The following is a 19,389-nucleotide window of genomic DNA, read 5'->3' as shown; positions in this document are numbered from 1 at the left end:
ACACATACATTTTTACATGAGAGGGGTGAGCATGAATCAGCCCTAGGCTTGGAAAATGATAACATCCATTTGACAAACAAATCAGTGAAGTGCACACATCAGACATAGATCTACTGTTTACACTACCAAGTACTAAACTAAATACCTTATACAATACCTGATATCAGGGACATATTCCTACTCAAAAAAAAAAGACAAAACAGTTTAAAAGAATATGCTAGACAGCATAAGGTATTCTCAGGTAGGCATACTAAGACCCTGAGGAAGATACAATTCATTTCTATTAAATGATCATGTCACCAACATTTGACCCAGTGCTTGAACATACAGTTTAGATCCTGTCCCGGCCACAGCCATGCCCCCCTGTTGTTTTGGGTGGGGACTAAACGCGGTTAGGAAAGCAAGCGTACTCACTGAAAGCAGTCACCTCCTTTTAACCTGTATTGTGGAGGATCCTGAACAGGAGATCTGTTTAGAAGGAAGCTATTGTTCTGCTCCCAATGGGGGATTCTTTAGCTCTTCCAAACATTGTTTCTTGAGGATGACCCAGAAGTCTAACTAAGGGAAGATGCCACACCTCTAAGGAACAGATTTCTTCACATTATGTTGTAGGTTCACTTGGTAGCTTACACTGTAAGAACATTGTTAAAGCTGTAGAGATAAGGGTTGGATTGGCTGCATGTGGCACTGATCCCCATTTAGCACACATATTACACTGCATGTTTAAGACTGTGCCAGGGGCAAACACAGACCGTTCTTTGAATCTGAACATCTACAGTACATCATGTTTAAACTTCTTGATTTTCTGCTGTACTTTTTACATTTTACTTTTTTTCAATCTGTTTGCTTCAGTATTGATTGATTTTCCTGTTTTACTTATCACAGTTCTCTCTCGGGTTTCAGAAGTGTCAACCGTTGGCCATTTCACTGTCATCCACAGACCATCCATGAACAGTATTTCTATGACCCAATTTCAAAAAAGTTATTCTAAAATAGTGAAAGTAATTTAAAAAAATGTGTGACCTTTCACAAAAGCTTACTTACTTGTTAACAAATATTACCATATTTAGTTGAAGTAAATAATGTGTTATCTATCCAGCTGTGCTAAGGAGGGCTGCACTACTGAAAAGTGCCATTGGCCCATGTAAAAGCCATAATGGAAAAATAGTAATTGCCCACTTTCCATCTCAAGCCGATGTCCCTGTTTGACAACCCCTTTTAGTGGCTACAGTCTGCAAAGCAACCAAAGGCTGAGGGAACCACTTATCTATGGCATACACAACACATAGGGGCCTACAAAATGACTTCTGTTAGCACAAGAAGGTCCAACATATTATATTTACCGCTAACACAATAAAACATGACAAGCACGGCATTTGTTTGTGCACAGTGATACAGTATACATGTTTCAGGAGATCGTCTAGGACTCAAGCAGTGGCCTCTCTTTCCTTGAACACGGCACCTGTTGAGATGAGAAGATATCAGGTCCCTTTTTCCAGTCTGAATTCCTCAGTCTCTTTCCACTGGAACCTCAACCCAGCTACAGGTGACCCACTGGATCATGGAAAGGCTATAAAACTAGCCAATGACTTTGTTACCATGAACCAAATAGAACTCTGTTGAATGAGTAACTGCGTTCAGGCAAGTCACTATACAGTCAGTGTGCTAATGCCTATCCCATGATATGACGGGGAATAAACAAATTCAACAACATTCCCGGTAATGGACAAGCAAGAATTTTAAAGGCCCTCTGCCAAAGGCTTTAGACCTCTTTGCTAAGCAACAGGATCTGATACCTGCAGACCACAGAGGCACCATTGTCCCTGGGTGAAACAAATCCTCTCGTCAAATGAAATCTCTGCCACTCTGGGGTAGTGCAGTTCATCAGAGAGCGAGGAGAGTTTTCCCCCAGACTGCACGGTCCTACTCCAGGAGTTACATCTACAACAATGAATTCAGCAGATGGGGAATCTGGGAAGGTCATCAGAGAGTCACACACGCAGGCAACCCCCTGGATCCTAATGAACAGGCAGAGATTCTAGGGTTACCGAGGTACTGTAACCCTATATTTCCCTGCCTACGTCTACACAATCCCAGAGTGGCCTTAATGAAAAGAAAAGAGTTTTCTGAAAATGATTGAAAACAATGGATGATTGATGGAAGCGCTGCAGAAAGGTTGCTTGGTTGGAGTCAAAAGAAGTGAAGTCCTGAGAGCACTGAGGTTCTGGAGCAGTGCTGAGGCAGGAGAATTTACTGGGGCGAGTCAGCTGTACTGAAGGTGTACTGTAGCCATATTACCATATGCAGAGAAATGAGGAGATGGCAGTGGAGAACTGTCATGGGGACTCACAATCACTCACTGCTAACTACAGTAACCTATTAACTGTAGATATCATATTGATTTAAGCAGGTTAGGTTGCGCCCACATGGGCCTAGCAGCCTAGTGTGGGGATTAAGGGTTTAGCTGGCGACATGTCCCTGTGATTAGTTTGATCTGTTGCAGGTTATCTGCTGTCCCCTGGAGACGGGCCTGAGGGCATCACTCCCCTTATCAGCTCCCTGACAGCCTGGCAAGGACAAGACATGATCAGCCCAGAAATATTTCAAAAAAGATCGAAATCTATGCAGCAGGTCTAGTGCTATGCAAGGCTTTAGAAAAGCTGAAGACATTCCACCTTCTCCAGAGAGGCACAGCTGCATGATGGCATCAGACCTGCCGATCCACAGCCTCCAGGCACATTGATACGCATCAGAGCCAGTGATTTATAATTACTAGACGTATTAGTTCCGTATGACTGATGGAGGAAATGATGGGTCTTATTAGCATCCTCTCAGCGGTTGACAGTTAATCACATATGGCGCCAACGTACAGGAAAACTCTTGCTAAACAGCGGTTCTACCTGACTCGTGCCACCAAAGAACTGACAGGGCCAGCTTCCTGTGGGAGAGGGGTAATTGCTGCTAAGTGCATTATCACATCACTTCAACTGCAAGAGGGGGCCCATTGCCTTGATGTCTTCTCCATGCACGATAACATCTACTAAACGCATTTAGATCCCCAGAGCACACTGAATGAGGACTTTCTGTTTCTTTGGTAACTGATACGGGATTTACAGAGGTTGTTTGCTAATATCCCGATCTCCAATCTCCGATCTCTATTCAATTACAAGCAATACTTCTGAGAAATACCTGCATCAGTGTCAGTATCAGTATTCAGTGTCCTGAATACATTAGTGTTAATGACATGGCGCTTTCTTATTGACATACTGTGACAAACCTTCTTAACTTACCATCCCCTCAGGTGTTACATGTGAAGTAAAACACAAGGAAATGGCTAAATATCAGATATTGTTCTGGTTATTCCCCTTTTCTAATTGATCAAAGGACATAACTTTAAACGTGCCAACTCGCTTTCAACTCTCACTGAGCATTTTGGAAACTGCGTGTCATCTATTATGTGTAAAATAGAAGCATCTGTCTCGTCCTGTGGTGTTTCCCTTGTCGTCACGGGAATACTTATGGCCTCTAACTAAGCATGAAGGTGTTAATCAGTGTTCAGAGTATTTAAAATAATTTTGAGGTTTCTTGCAGTTTGTCCAGTTTCTTTGACTCTCTGAAAGCCTAATTTAGGGACATTTCCCTGCTTTTACTGCAGGGGCCCAACATGTCCGGTTTGTTTAGCTGTCGAAAAATATTTAGTAAATCTGTCTTTTGGCTCACAAACACTACTGACTTGTTATGATTCTGTGAGCACCGGCTGGGAGAAGAACTTGCTAGAACAGTGTGGACATATGAAAGATACACTTGTTAACTCTGTGGGACCTGTGGGACCATGGGCTGGAAAGCTTGGACTCGTATCGGCTTGAGATGAACAGAGAGGGATGAGAAGGAATGATGATGGCTGAACAGAGGCACTACAAGTCCTGAAGGCTTTGGCAGAATCTCTTCTGACACCTGCCTCTTTTCGAGATTAGTATGGAATGAAGGAAGAGCATATCCTTTATTTCAGATATAATCTCGTTTTGATCAAAGGTTCAAAGGGATATATTCTTTATAGTTTCTTAAGTTACTACTTAAAAATGTCAGCCTAAACAGCTCCCTGTTTCTGGAGTTTGAATCATAATACTTTTATTTACCTGACCTCTGGTACAAGGCCAACAAATGAGAACACTGTCCTCTTCTATTTTCATTATCCAACTCATAAACAAAATACAACCTTTGCTTAAGAATTACATCTGTCCATCTTCATTCTTGTATCATACAGAGTATGATATTTGAGACATTCATTAAATGTCAACTACTGTGAGGTCCAAAGTGCCAAAAGTTGGTCACTGAATAAAAAGTATATCCCACTGAGGAGTCTGTATCTGTGTGTGAGAGAAAGGTAAAGAGAGAGAGAGAGAGAGAGAGAGAGAGAGAGAGAGAGAGAGAGAGAGAGAGAGAGAGAGAGAGAGAGAGAGAGAGAGACTTGAGCATGAAGTCGAGAATACCTACACAACTTCCCGTTTAGACATATCAAGCCCGTCCCATTTGTTCTTAATGTAAGTAAGTAAAACTCAGTGTTTAGGCAGTTGCAACACTTTTCCCTCCCTCTCAGGCATCATCACAGTAGTGCGGTACCCGTAACTGGTGTGCACGTTCGTCATTACCATGGGATGCGTAATTGGGTTGTACACTTTCTTGTCTTTGGAAATCCTTAGTATAATTATTAAAATCCACCAAACTGAAAAAGTGTGAAAATAATAACTAATTCTGTCTCAAATACAAAGTGTCAGGCAGCGATAAGGACGCACACACTCTTATATCAAGTCGTTTCCCACGCTGCCAAGTTTTTTTTTGAAAGTGTTTAAACTTCAGTAAATAGTGTGTGAAAGCAAGTATAATACGAGAGTAATGTTGGGTATATAAGACAATGACAAGAAGTATACTTTAGTTCCTTGTCTTACCTTTCTTTTCCGGCCGCGCACCCAAAACCAAAGTAAGAGAGGTGAAAGTGATCCAGATTCGGAACAGTCTTGCCATTGTAAATTGTAAACGATTCATTCTTCATCGACGGAAAAATTGCCTGTGTCATTCCATTCTAACCCTGCACAAATAGTCCACTAACGTAAAATGTTACTTGCTTATGCTTCTTCTATGGGACTTTTCTTTTCTTGGGACTGTAGTGTGACAGCTCCTCCTTCTCCGTAAAGAATATGAACAGTACTAGGCGTTTGAGAAAGGCAGGGGAGACTATTGGCTATTCTGACGTCATCAGCAGGGAAGAGTGGTGTAATTTTGATGTTGGCTTTCAGGTACAAAACCCAGTGCTACCTATTCAGGTAGAACGAGTAATGTTGCAATAGCCTTTTTTGCATTGTTTTTGCGAACGTATTGCGTATGATGTGTGTTAAATAATATCCAATTAATTTCTCATTGAGTTGGGAAAGTTTGGATGAATTACTTTATTTGTTGGTCTTATTGAGACAGACTTTTCGAAATCTTGTTTGATGATTTATTTAAAGTCCACTGTTGGATGATCAGTATAGCAATCTAAATGGACATTTAGACAGAATATATTTCTGTTGTTCATAGAACATAGAACAGACTCAATGGGGACCAGAGTGGTAGAAAACATGTGTCACATCAGCCTTGATCTTATTACTGTAGCCTAATGGTTCCACACATTTTCGTTGGTCATGAGAGGAAGAGAATATCTCATTTGTTGAAGTTATGTCAATTCTCATTCTTCTCTCAGAGAAATCATTGTAGTCTGCTAGCTGATGTAAAGCTAACATTTCACATAGGCACAAGCACCATGCTATTTTAGGCACACTGTCGATGTGTTGCAACTGTCTCTCAGTTAAGGTTGTCAGCCAGTCTTGGGAAAAGGAAAAATGTCCTAGGTCTTTGTCATTAAGATAAGAAAGTGGAAAATATGTAGACTGAGTGTGGGTAAGGCACGAGGAGTTAAGGTTTGACATGCTAAGTAATTCCACAGGATGGAAAGTTGCCTGCAGTTCTCAGGTTCAACAGTTTTGCAATAACTAAGACATTAGTCAGTCTTGAAAGTGTCTTAAGATCTACCTAATAATCATTACACAATTCACCAAATGGATGTCAGACACAAAAGACCACAAAGCCACATCCGACACCTACCTTCAACATGTACTCTAATCAAGAAAAGGGAACATTTCCAGTGTAATAGACGTTTATGTGTCGCCATACTGATGTGTTCATGCTGTGACAGGATGTGCTTGCTAACCTGACAAATCCTTGCTCCACAACAGAGCAATTCGCCCACTGACTGCACACTGCACCCTCACTGGCTCCCCCGCGGGCTGTTTGTCTTGACCCACCCAGGGCCTGACAGTTTGTCCGACAGGCAACTCTAAACAAACACATGCGAATGACCAGACGATTGGGAACTGCTATGAAAGGAAGAACAATGGCTGACTGGTAGTGAACAGACACCTCCCACATCTCACTCATCAATTCACTCATCAACTTTCTAGGCTGTCCATTGTAAGGTGATACTGTATATTCAAGATGCACAGCACTTGAATATACAGAAACCAGAGAGCACCCTTTTTCACCAAACAAAAATGTGTAAAAGGTCATAGCTTTCATAAGGAGGGTAGAGCTCAGTGGTAGAGTATGTGAATCCAGATCCCAAGATCATAGGTTCAAATCCCCCCTGTTATGTATGTTCTTTGACTGAAAGTATCTTCTAAATGATTACATTGTCATAAAACCATGTTTTGAAGCACGTGGCTATGAATGCTGCACGCATGAGTACGATCTTCCAACTCTTTGAGAAAATCTTTACTGGCAATATAAAAAATGATCCATCCAGTTGACATTAAACCTGCAGAAAATTAATGAGAATTAATCAACTCCGACACCGCAAGCTAGAAGCTTAATCTTCACAAGGCTGAAGATGTGTGTGCTTTTTCTCATTCATATTACAAAGGAGGGGTTCTTTTGAAACTGAGAATATTTATGCCCGTCATGGAAATGGAACTGAATAGCCATAAACAACGATCTGACATGGAGTCAAAGCAATTAGGTGGTTCACTGATGCAGAGTGGGGGAGTGACCCTGCAGTGAGGGAGGTGCCGTGTCACCCTCAAGGTCCTGCTCTGATCTGCATGACAGCTTCCAGCTGGACCAGCAGCACCACGGTCTCATAAACAAACAGTGAAACATGCTTTGGAAAACACAGGAGTAAAACACCATCCCTGACACTGGGAGAGGAGTGTCTTGTGTTTAGGGGAGACAGGAACCACAAGTAGGGGGAAGGTAACACCATATGGTATCAAGCAGGATCCAGTGTCCGTTCGAGGCAAAACATCTGTTAGATTGATCCCCCGCCTCCTATGGGTGCGGGGGCTCCTATGGGGTTATGGGTGACAGCTTTTGAAGTGGACATTCATGCTCTTGTTGTTACCTTAGATTGTTATGTTATTGTCACGTTTGGTTGAAAGTGTAAATGTGCAGATATGCGGTTTCAGGAAGAAGTCTTGGCAACATCTCTGGTTGTTGGGATAACATTTGAGTCTGAGCATTGTGAAAGGCCCTTTTCCCTGTAACATTTGGAACATCTCATGCACAAAGAATAAACCATTGAAAGCCAATTAATTTGAGTTAATTAGAGGAGCTACTAAAATGACCTAGGATTAGAGCATCTGGCCCCCTCAAGGCAAAACTCCTCAAGGCAGAGATCACACGGAAAAATACAATATTTGGGTCCAAATTAACTTATTTCTATATATATAATACATGTATATCTATGTATGTAATTACATAGATATATTTATATATTGATACCGTATGTATTTATTATTTCACAGTTGCTTTAACCATTTACACATTTTTCAAGATTATTTTATCTTTCATCTGAATGATGACATATTTCTGCCTCTATCTCTGTCTCTATGTCTCTGTCCCTCTCTCAAACACACACCACATAGTGTGTGTTTGAGACACACACTTTTGATGTGAAAATGGGAAACCAACCTTGTTCATATTGTATTTAACATGTTTTCAATTTCCCCAAGACAATACCCACTTGCTGGAGCATGCTGTCTCCATAGCAGCCCACTGGGTTACACAGTAAACACCCCAGAGTAAATGAATGAACCTGCTCTAATCCAATAGGATTCCCTTCCACAAGCACACCAGTTATATCCTGTGTCAATCTAAGGAACATTATGTACAGTCTGACCATCCCAGTCTCTATGAGTAAACCATCAAGGTGAAACCAGAGCATGGCTGGGTGCATTTCGTAAAAATAACTTCCCATAGCACTTCATTGTGCATCCTATGTTCTCAAGTAATTCAAATGTATGTTAGTTTTTAAACTGATCTATATAGTTGCTACATTATTTAATTGTTTTTCATCGAATAATTCCGCTATCAAACACCTTTCCCTATGCCATTGTGTGAAAATGATGACCTTGGGCGTGTATCTAGGCCTAGTTTGCAAGGTTCATTCTTAATCGCCCAAACAAACGTACACAATTACCAAACAGGAAGGTTGCCCGTTTTAACATCGCCATCTTGTGGCAATTGCAGATCATGACGGTCGCTCATCAAAATAGTCCGTGTTCATGCAGTACGCCCATCTGCTCTAGGCTACTCGGCTATTTCTAACCCGTGAAGGCGTCAAACAGATAAGACTATGTATGATTGCATAAATATATACGTAGGATTGCGTGGCATTTTGCCATAGCACATTATTTATAATTGAGAGTTTTGATTAACCATTTCATCCTTTATAATTTCACATTGAGCCTAACCAGTACCTGTTTGTGGCATTATAAGCATTCATAAGCATTATACATCAGTGGTCTAATTTCATATAGGAAGTCAGACTACAAAAGGTTCATGATTAGGCCTATAGACTAACCACTTTTAGCACGCGGTTTGAATTCAACTAGGCTGTTTAAAAGCCTAATGTTTTCATAATCATGAATACAGAGTTATGATTGCAAAAGGTGATGGAGAAAATCTGCCCCTACTGCAGGCTGTTTCGATTCTTACGCTACAAAATATTTTATGCTAGTGCACATTACATGACGCTGACAGGGGAGCATTGCGCTCTGCAAGGAATCAAAGCGCAGGCGTCGACTCTGGGGATGCTTGCTACCGCACTTGACTATATCTATGTCGCTAGATAAATGTAGCCCCCGATGTAAATAAGAATGGCGAGGGTGGCGGATCTAACATGCAACATTGTTACAGCTTGATTACAGAAATGCAAGGCATCTGTCTTTTTCTATTTTCACAGATCCGCGTCCTCTGTGCTTCTCCGAATTTGCCTTTAAATATCGCCTGATGGTTTTCGTTTGACACCGGAGACGGCCAAATCAGTCGAGCGGTTTTTCTATACAACGCTTGGGAAAAACGGGTCATTATGACCTTAGTACCCTATTCTAAAAGAAAAACATCAGATTGTTTTTACGCAGCAGCGTTCTGCTTGCATTTTTTGCTCTGGATTGTATGTGCTGTATCCGGAGAGGAGCATCACCCGTTCAGCGTAGAGGTAAGATAGATGGCCTTCGTTGCTTATCGTTAAATGACCGTGTAGCCTATTCCTCAGCTCATGTGCTTGTGCTTGAAAAACATTATTTACCGGAGACATCCTCTGATCTGACAATATACGCCTTTAATTTTGTGTCTGGTCAAATACATTTATGAGGCTTGCGTTTGGACATTGAATTATTATATTTTACGTTCTATTTATGAAATTTCACAAGCAAAATATCGATGCGAGCCCACGTATCAGCGTATGAATGAACCATTGGGAAAACATTCAACCCCCGCACCTCAATACAGGTGTATTTAGCTTCCACTGAACAAATGCTGGATCTCAATCATAATGTAACATTTAGACTGTACGCCATGTGTTTTTATGGACCACCGTACGGTTGTCTCGCCTAATTGGTTGCACTAAATGGGTGTAATATTAATGATTTAGCATATTGCACTACCATTTTCTTTATTTAATTGCTATTTTATTTGTCTAAAATTCTCATATGAGAAACAGTGAGATTGAAACATTGTCCTTTGGACACATGTAGGCTGCCTCGTCTCACTACAAATTGTAGCAAATGAAGCCAAAAGAAATCAACAGATAAACAGTACACAGCACAAAAACAGGAAGCGCACACGCAGGAAAAGGAAAAAAAGATAAACAAGAGGTTTTAGCGCAGTTGAGAGATATGTGGAGAGGGATAGAGTGAGGGAGGGAGGAATACTGGGATTAGCCGGAGCATCTCCTAGGCTGTGTAATGATGGAGAGGCAGCTGGTTGGCGAGTGGACAGCTGTGGAACGCGCGGCAGCCTCGTGGACTTTGTCGTTGGGATTGTGTCTGACAGTGACCCCTGGACGACACTCAATCTCTTCACTGTTCTCAGAACTCAACCACAGTTTCATCAAGACTGTAGGTAGCTGGCAGCACGCAGCAGTCGTTCGGTACAACCTAGAGGGACTGGTAGGGAGACTGGGTTAAAATAGACAGATTTACCTCTGAACAGAACCCAATGAATAAGAATCTCACTTCATGAACATGTGAAATAGATAGTTCTTCCTTTTTTGGCAATCTCTTCCTTATGACTTGTTTTGTTATATGCATCTTCTAAATGCAGGAGAAATGTTCTGTATGTTGCACCTCACAACTATGTATCCCTCTCACTGGGCAAAGAAATTAAAAAATTTGACGTGTTGTCAAGTTTACAAGAGTACAATGTTTATTAGATTGCCTGGCCACCTTCTCCAGTACAGTCAGTAGTACAGGATGTGTTTGCCCTTGTCCCCTGTAGGGATGGCTACAAAGGTATGGCTACCTGCCTCATACAGACCCCAGAATGTCTGTCCTGCGCTCATCCAAGACCATGCACGAGGCTATAGCAGCCATGCAGCGCATATACGGTCTCAATGTCACAGGGACACTGGATGAGCAGACGAAGGAGTGAGTACACACACACACACCTTACCAGAGCACCGTCCTCTAAAGGACATGCATGTATTGCTTGAGCTCATTCATTCAAATGAGCTGAACTGAGGAACAGAATGGCACTGAATGAACGCTAAGTATAGAAATAGCATGTGTTATTATCACCTAGGAAACTGTCTGTTCATGAATTATTCAACCCTACTCATGTCCCCAAACTTGCACAACAAATGACTCCTTGATCTTAACACGACACAACACCTATGTCTTAACACTTATCATTTTTTTTCCTTTCTGCAAAATGATGTAGTGATATCACTCTAAGGTGAGACTTCTCTCTGTGTGTTCTACTGTATGTATGTGTGTATTTTATGTGTGTATGAAATGAGTATTGGTGAATTGGTGAAAATCTTACCAGATTCCACCTATAGCCCAGTCAATACTGAGATTCAACTCCTACAGAATGGAGAAATGTTTTGTATGTTTCTGCCATTTAGTGGGAGTAGGATCTCATGTGCTGTCGTTTAGGAAGCTACTGTTCCACGTAGGCTCTGGGCGGAGGTTACATGGTTCTACCGAGTGCTTCTTGTTGTGACGTGGCATTTTGGCAACCCAACCCACGATGATGCATTTGTGCCACAATATCCTTGAGCTGAATATCTTACCGGCAGCTGTCACTCTCCTCCTCTCTTCCTCCTCCTCTTCCTCCTCCTCCTCTTCCTCCTCCTCTTCCTCCTCCTCTTCCTCCTCTTCCTCTTCCTCCTCCTCCTCTTCCTCCTCCTCCTCTCCATCTTGTAGTTGGATGCGAAAGCCGAGGTGCGGAGTTCCAGACAAACTTAGGGGTGTTTCGAAGTCAAGGAAGCGGAGGTATGCGCTGACGGGACAGAAGTGGCAACGCACGCACATCACCTACAGGTGAGGGATGTGGACGGTTGTCATGGCGACACGTCGGATCAACCCCGGTTATTACAGGGCCCTGTGTTTGTCAGTGTTTCTATTAATTACTCATTCCTCACAGCTTGGCCGGGGGGTTGCCATAGCGACAGCACAGATACACACACGCGTACTGTACGGCCCGGCACACACTCATACTAACATTTCATTCTGATGTGGAAATAGAGGAGGAGGCGCAGTCTGTGTGTTTACGTGGGTACGGAGACAGCTTTCCTAATGTACTCATTTACACAGAAGGCAAAATCCTGTCTGAAAACCTTCCATAATCTTTGTGGAAATATTCCAAGTGTTCCTCCTCTCTCACGTTTGATTAAGTTGCTTTCTCAATAGGGTCTGAGGGGGGGGGGGGGGGAGGATAAGGGGTCCTCAGCACAGTTTGGGAAATTGACAGGTTACGGCAGTAACAGGCGATAACACCGGCAATTTATTCAAATCCTTCCTTCCTTCCTTGCCTGAATTTGAATTGATGAGCCACCACTCCTAATGGAATGTCAATCAGTGCTGGGTCTCTGCTGCTGCTGACTGCACTCTCCATGAAAATGAGCGGAGAGAGAAAGGGAGAGCGAGCGAGAGAGAGAGGGGTAGAGCGAGAGAAAGAGAGGGAGGAGAGCAAGATTTCCTATTCCTCCGTGTCTGCCGAAGACTGATAACAACGACTGTGTTAAAAGTTCAGCAAAACGCTGCCAGGCTCAGAATAGTTTACAAGTCCAACTTTTTTCATGTATCCCCCATTTTTGGAGAATGTTTAGTGCGGTGGAGAGAGAGAGAGACTTTCAGGTTTTGTAGAATAGAGGTACAAGCTATCTTTTAATTACTGTTCGCTTTCTACTCTACTGTATCTTAGATGTGGATTGTCCCATATGGGAAAAAGTAAGTTCTCATGATTGACTCTTGCATCAGGATGTGGCTCTCTAATGTTTCCGGCTCCTGCACACGCTCTCATCTTATCCCCTCTCGTCTTCACAGCATAAAGAACGTCACGCCAAAGGTGGGGTCCCGGGAGACCCACGATGCCATACGGCGTGCCTTTGACGTGTGGCAGGGTGTGACTCCGCTGCGTTTCGAGGCCGTTCCGTACAGTGCCCTGGAGAGTGGCAGACGTGACGTGGACATCACCATCATCTTTGCCTCAGGTTTCCACGGAGACAGCTCCCCGTTCGACGGGGAGGGGGGCTTCCTGGCTCACGCCTACTTTCCAGGTCCTGGCATAGGAGGGGACACACACTTTGATTCAGACGAGCCCTGGACCCTGGGCAACCCCAACCACGATGGTGAGAGACACAGAGACAACCAGAGAGAGAGAGAGAAAAGGAGAAGAAGATAGGCAAGGAAAAGAGAGATTAAAAAGAGAAGATAGAGAATCAGAGAAATTAAAAGAGGGAGAGATATGAAGTAAGTGGAAGAAAAACAGGGAAGGAAAGAGGCCAATTCACCATTTGCTAGCCATTTCTCAGAGATGCACCGCAATACAGCATCGGCTTAATTCCCTGTGCCGTCACTCCAACAGAGCTCCAGCCAACCAGGGTTGTGTGCTACTTTACCATAGGTGTTCAGCTGCTGTTCTCTAGGGCCCCTCAGCCCAGTATCCTCCCTCCTACTGTGGGTAGACATCTCCATTGTGTTGTCAGTAGGGCTGGTCTGTTGTCTGGATGGAGGCTGTGCAGATCTGTGGCCTTGGAGAGGGTAATCAGATCTCTCTCTCAGCTCTCCGTCTACAGGCACTTTACTTTAATTACCCTGCTAGCGGGACGCCAGAGCCTGTCAGTGTGCCGTCAGGCTGCACAAACCAGCACAGCCGGCGTGCCTAATGCACACAAGCGCCACTTACACATGTCACCATGAGAGGGGGTAATAGGCGGCCTCTCCAGCGCTAGCCTGTTTGTTTGTTTGTTTGTTTGTTTGTTTTTTGACGCTTTCGTCTAGCCCCTATCAATTGCCTTCCCCTTCCGTCTAAATGGTCATTTCCTCATTATGACGGTCCGATTCCCGTCCGTCTGTTTGTTCCGCGGCCATCCATGCAAACCAGACGCTAATCTGGAAAGCCCTTGTCTCAGCATGTGTGAAAGCCACAGAGGCTAGTCCCTTAATGGGTTTTCACCGTGTTGTCATGGTGGATGTTGCATGTTGGCATATGGGCTAACGCTAGCCTCTGCCTACCCCCTGGGGCTTGTCATTAGATGCTTTGGTTAGTGGGAGGAGGGCACCTCTTCTGGGTGGCTAGTCTTGTTAGAGTGATGGAGAGGGAGATGGGGGGTTAGTGTAGTAACCTTCTAGCTGCTGGCTAAGGGTCAGCTGTTGTTCCACCGAGTGCTCCTGGCAGGAGTAGATATCACGGTTTAAAGGGCAGCCACCCCCTGCGGCCGCCTTCAGTCACATGAGAGATGGCGCGGGTTTTAGTCTGAATGAAGATGACACTATCAAATACTATCCGGCTTGTTTTACCGCGGTTCCTGTGTGTTTGTGTGTTGGCATTGTCATGTGTGTGAGGTTGTGTCTGTATGAATCTATTGAGTGTAGGGGATGAGTGCTGTGACGCCTGGGGCCTCGGTATGAATAGAACTCGTGTGAGCGGGGGCTCCTCGTGGACCAATGACACATGTGCCCTTCCCTTCTCCCAGCCACAGTGGAATCATGGGCTTCATGGGGCTGAGGGTTAACAAGGATTTGATACAAATTATAGACCCACGGTACTATAGTGTAAATGTCAGCCGTGTGACTTAGATATCAAACGAGACGTACGCATGCGATGATGTTTGATGGTGTACAGTGGATGGCTGTGATTCCGCTTCTGTGTCAACTAGAATGTGTCTGTGTGTGTGTGTGTGTGTGTGTGTGCACAGTATGTTTGTAATGCGCATACCTTGTATGTACCCTGTGTGCCTACATGTTTCTCATCCTCTTTGTCTCTGTCTCTTTATCTCTCTCTCTCTCTCCTCTCTCTCTCTCTCTCTTTCTCTCTCTCTCTCTCTCTCTCTCTCTCTCTCTCTTTCTCTCTCTCTACATCTCTCTTTCTGTCTACCTTAACAGGAAATGATTTGTTCTTGGTTGCGGTGCATGAGCTTGGCCACGCCCTGGGTTTGGAACACTCCAATGACCCCACTGCTATCATGGCTCCTTTCTACCAGTACATGGATACAGAGAACTTCAAACTGCCTCACGACGACTTACAGGGCATCCAGAAGATATACGGTAACTGTCAACACACAATACAACGCAACTGTATTAGTCTGTGGACATCCAGCCCACACATGCATGATGACATGCCGGAACTGCCCACACACACAAAGAAGACTTTCGTCATTCATGTTGAAGGCCAAACTTACATTGAAGTCGAAGGAAGAGGCGAGAGAAAGAGAAAAATAAAGAACGGAAGCCGCTCTGTTTAGTAAATTAAATCTTTGACAAAGTCAATTATATAATCATGTTATATAATCATTCAATCTGACGTCCATGCCTTTGTATCTTGTCTGTATCTATCATCGTCTGACGTTCCTCTCCTCTCTCCAGGCCCCCCTGACAGAGCCCCCCAGCCTACCAGACCCCCGCCCACCGCCCCTCCCCCCCGCTTCCACCCGCCCTCTGACCCCCGCAAGCACGACCGCCAGGTCCGCCCCCACCGCCCTCCCCAGGGCGCCAAGCCCTCCAACCCCAACGCCAAACCCAACATCTGTGATGGCGGCTTCAACACGCTGGCCATCCTGAGGCAGGAGCTGTTTGTGTTCAAGGTACGTCACGCGTGAGCCAAGAGGGTCAGCCGAAGGTTCCTCCAGGAATGCAGGTCCAGGGCACGGGCGTTCAGCGGAGGAGGATGACGAGGGGCTATCCTGTGTGTGTTGTTTGTAGGACCAGTGGTTCTGGAGGGTCCGGGACAACTCTGTGGTTCCTGGTTACCCCATGCAGATCAATTACTTCTGGAGAGGCCTGCCGTCCAAAATCGATGCCGTCTACGAAAATAGCGAGGGGAAGTTTGTGTTCTTTAAAGGTAAGAAAGAGCGCGAGGAGAGGGAGACAGACAAGAGGACGAACAGCTTTGCTTACAAGCAAACATGCTTTTAACTGACAAAGCAAAAGTGGCCAAGTATGGACATGTTCAGATGAAAAAGAAACTATTTTGTTGTGCAGGACAGTTTGTTGTGTGTTCAGTACAGTCAGATATTGGGGAGAGAATTCAGCTGTCTGTCCACCGAGCAGATTAACCTGACATCTGTCACCCAGCAGGATCAGAGAGACTCATGTTTTATTCATTCCCAGGGAGTGAGTAAGAAGGGAGCTTCTTACTGTATACACTACCCCACCTACAGCCCTCTGAAAAAGCTGAAAGGATCAAACTGCATCAAACACAACTAGCTTATTAAACTTGTATAGTCTCAGTCAAATAGGCGTGTATGAACTGTATATGAAAGAGGAAAGTTACTTCCACTTCCTGACCAAGTATTAGGTTCTTACTCTGTCAGACAACATTTTTAATTTAATCAACACTGCTCTGCTATAAGTGCGCAGGTATGAATAAGATATTTCGACAGTTTATTTATAAATGTGTTGTTTTGTTTTTTTACTGCAAGCTGGCCTAACAACCGTTAGTACGTGTTGTTTGATAAAGTGCTCCTCGTTGGTAAACACTGTGCCTGCAAATTAGAGCAGCATAAATTAGGTTTCTCCAATTATACCAGCCGAACGGAGGGTTTTATTTTGTGTGTGTATGTCCGTGTGTGTTTGTTTATTTGTGTGTGTGTGCGCGTGTCAGGAAACCGTTTCTGGGTGTTCAAGGACACGACGCTGCAGCCCACCTACCCTCAGGACATCTCGCTGTTTGGCAGCGGCATGCCGACCCAGACCATCGAGACGGCCGTGTGGTGGGAGGACGTGGCCAAGACCTACTTCTTCAAAGGAGACAGGTCAGCCAATGGGAGGAGACAAACAGTCTTATAGCTCCTCCTTCCCCCTACTACATCACCAGTCGACAGGAAGAATACACAACTCATGATATTGAACTGACTTGGAGACTTGGTTTATACCACACCTTAATGTGGAGTGACTTCAATCGTAGAGACTGTGCGCTGTACGCACATTGCGAAAGATATTGAGTTGCGAGAGTATCCCAGTGTGACTCAAATGTTTAGCTGTCGAGAGACATCGCATCGCGTGGGGTCAAGGAGCCGAGTTGCGGCGGCGGGGCGAAACGCTCCGTCATGAGGCCGCTCATCTTTCAGCTCACCGTAGCAGAACACAGATGAGCGACTCTCCTTCCTCCTGACGGAAGAGCATGACTGCATACCTTTGTGTATTCACCGGGGGGGGTCGCCGTGTCCTAAAATGCTGCAAACGTTTGTAGCTGAGGTGAGAAATGTGCTTGCGGGGCTTTTTCACTGACAGGTGGGGTTCTGTCTTCTCTGGTGCAGGTACTGGAGGTACAACGAGGACATGAGGACCATGGACCCTGGTTACCCCAAACCCATCACCGTGTGGAAAGGCATCCCAGACTCCCCACAGGGCGCATTTGTGGATAAAGCCAACGGTACCCTGAATGAACTATCTCTATTGCTGCAGTAGGCTTCAGTGTGGCCCATACCTTGATAGCCTCTCAAATTCAAAAGTCTATAATGAGTTCAGTACTAAATCCACAAATGTTTTCTCCTGGTATTAGACAGTGATCATGACAGTAATGCCGAGTGACTCCACCTCCTCTCCCTCCAGGCTTCACCTACTTCTACAAGGGGAAGGAGTACTGGAAGTTCAACAACCAGAGGCTGCGGGTGGAGCCAGGCTACCCCAGGTCCATCCTGCGGGACTTCATGGGCTGCGACGGCCTGCCGGCCGACCCCGACTGGGACTGGAGCCCCCCAGACATGGAGGACCGCCACTACGACAGCGGCGACGTGGACATCGTCATCAAGCTGGACAGCGCGGGCGGCACGGAGAAGGCGGTGGCCATCGCCATCCCGTGCATCCTGGCGCTGTGCATGATGGTCCTGCTGTACACTGTGTTCCAGTTCAGAAGGAAGAGTACCCAGAGACACATATTGTACTGCAAGAGGTCCATGCAGGAGTGGGTCTGACAGGGCCGTCACTCAACAAGGAGGGCGTATGGATCTCCTGCCGGTCTAACTCTGGAACGAAGCCCTCTGTAGAGGGACAGACCATCAGGGAGGCCTTGCTGGCTGAAGTGTGTGTTGCCGTGTCACAAGCAAGCTGGAGTGAAGTGAAGTGAATCCCTTCAGACTTGGCCCCCCTGGAGACAATGTGGATGCCGTTCCCTCTTAAGTCCTAACAAATACTGTTTGTGTCTGCTTTGACTATGTCTGTGAGTGAACTCTTTAGGGTAAGAAAGAGCTAAGCTGTATGGGACCTTTGTCCGTGTACCCCCGACCCTGCACGCCCCTAACAAGCCCTAGCACTAACAGAGAACAAATTAGAAATAGGCTTCTTTATTTTCCTTTCCTAATTCACTTGACTGTGCATTTGGATTTAAATCCCTGTAAAGATAATAAGTTGTGTGGAGGACTGATACCCGAACCAAATATGACCCTTCCTTCCAAAGAAGATTACCACTTGGTGTTTTTCTTTGCTGGGCTTTCTTTTTCTTTTAATCCATGGATCTGACATCATGACATTCTCTTCATTTTTCCGTTAGCCATCTCTGTGTGTGTCAGCCCGTCTGCTCTTTGTCATTAGTGGGAAGCCGAGAAACTGAAGACTGTTTTGGCAGTCTGTCTCAGAAACAGGGGCCAAAAACCTCTCTGCAATATTAATGAGACTGCCTTAATCACGGATTACTTTTATTCTCCCTCTCTGTCTTGTTTTGTGTGTGTGTTTGGGTGTGTGTGTGCGTACAGTACAGTACAGATACAGATCTGTATAAAGTCGAAAATAATGGCTAATGGGTTTATATGGTCTGTTGTTCTGCCGTTTTTGACAGGCTTCTGCAACGTCCATTTTACATTGTGTCTGAAGAATGAACATCTAAAATGAAATTGTTAAATCTGAAACTCCAGTTGAAAACCTGAAGACACAGAGAATACAGTAGATATACAGTGTGTATACAATGTACAGTAAGTCCCAAGAAAAACGGTATGTTTTATTGTCTTGCAGTTTCCCATGGTCACCCTGACTTATAATTACAGTGTGGTTGTGTGGTGGTGCATCCCTCTTGGCGTTGGTTAGGTGATTCAGTGTGTGAGAGGCCCAATGAATGCTCATTATCCTCTTTTGACCTTTTGGGATTTGAATATACCACTTTTCTGTGGTATTTATTTGAAATGGTCTGTTTATCAAACATCTGCCACATATCCGTGTTTAGGAGCTTATCTTGTCAATTCAAAGAAAGAAAAAAAAACTGTTCATATCCAAAAGATCAAGCTCCAATTCATCCTTACAGGAATTGTCTTGGCTTCTGTCATATCAATGTGAAAAAAGTCTTTGAAATATCATTTTATTAATGAACCATGTCTTCAAAGAGTCAAGGTGAAAAATCATCATCATCAGTTCATTCCTTCAGTCA

General features: G+C 44.4%; 2 protein-coding genes across 3 annotated transcripts in view; one reads left to right on the top strand and one right to left on the bottom strand.

The window, feature by feature from the left end:
- Positions 1-5,186, bottom strand: part of egfra (epidermal growth factor receptor a (erythroblastic leukemia viral (v-erb-b) oncogene homolog, avian)) — a 28,475-nt gene extending 23,289 nt beyond the window's left edge. Inside the window, exon 1 of one of the 2 annotated variants that reach the window (XM_067252334.1) lies at positions 4,947-5,186. In XM_067252334.1, coding sequence (XP_067108435.1) covers positions 4,947-5,043 — 97 coding nt within the window. In that variant the 5' untranslated portion in view covers positions 5,044-5,186. The remainder of the gene's footprint in view (positions 1-4,946) is intronic. The other variant, XM_067252335.1, reaches the window with a different exon arrangement.
- Positions 5,187-9,397: 4,211 nt separating this feature from the next.
- mmp16b (matrix metallopeptidase 16b (membrane-inserted)) lies at positions 9,398-19,033 on the top strand. Its single transcript, XM_067252674.1, has 10 exons — positions 9,398-9,526; positions 10,807-10,955; positions 11,736-11,852; positions 12,858-13,162; positions 14,919-15,080; positions 15,399-15,616; positions 15,735-15,873; positions 16,636-16,786; positions 17,291-17,406; positions 17,586-19,033. Exons 1-10 carry the CDS (start codon positions 9,398-9,400, stop codon positions 17,945-17,947), a joined length of 1,848 nt encoding a protein of 615 aa, XP_067108775.1. The 3' UTR covers positions 17,948-19,033.
- The last annotated feature ends 356 nt before the right edge of the window (positions 19,034-19,389 follow it).

The sequence above is a fragment of the Osmerus mordax genome, chromosome 16 (genome assembly GCF_038355195.1).
Source record: "Osmerus mordax isolate fOsmMor3 chromosome 16, fOsmMor3.pri, whole genome shotgun sequence".
Classification (NCBI taxonomy): domain Eukaryota; kingdom Metazoa; phylum Chordata; class Actinopteri; order Osmeriformes; family Osmeridae; genus Osmerus; species Osmerus mordax.
The sequence above is the reverse complement of the archived record's forward strand: the minus strand, read 5'-3'. Positions and strand labels throughout refer to the sequence as shown.

Bases quoted from the DNA above. Each gene is read 5' to 3' on its own strand.
- mmp16b (XM_067252674.1), top strand. From the start codon at position 9,398: ATGACCTTAGTACCCTATTCTAAAAGAAAAACATCAGATTGTTTTTAC. The intron at 15,081-15,398 runs GTAACTGTCAAC...TCCTCTCTCCAG, and splicing joins GGGCATCCAGAAGATATACG to GCCCCCCTGACAGAGCCCCC. The intron at 17,407-17,585 runs GTACCCTGAATG...CTCTCCCTCCAG, and splicing joins ATTTGTGGATAAAGCCAACG to GCTTCACCTACTTCTACAAG.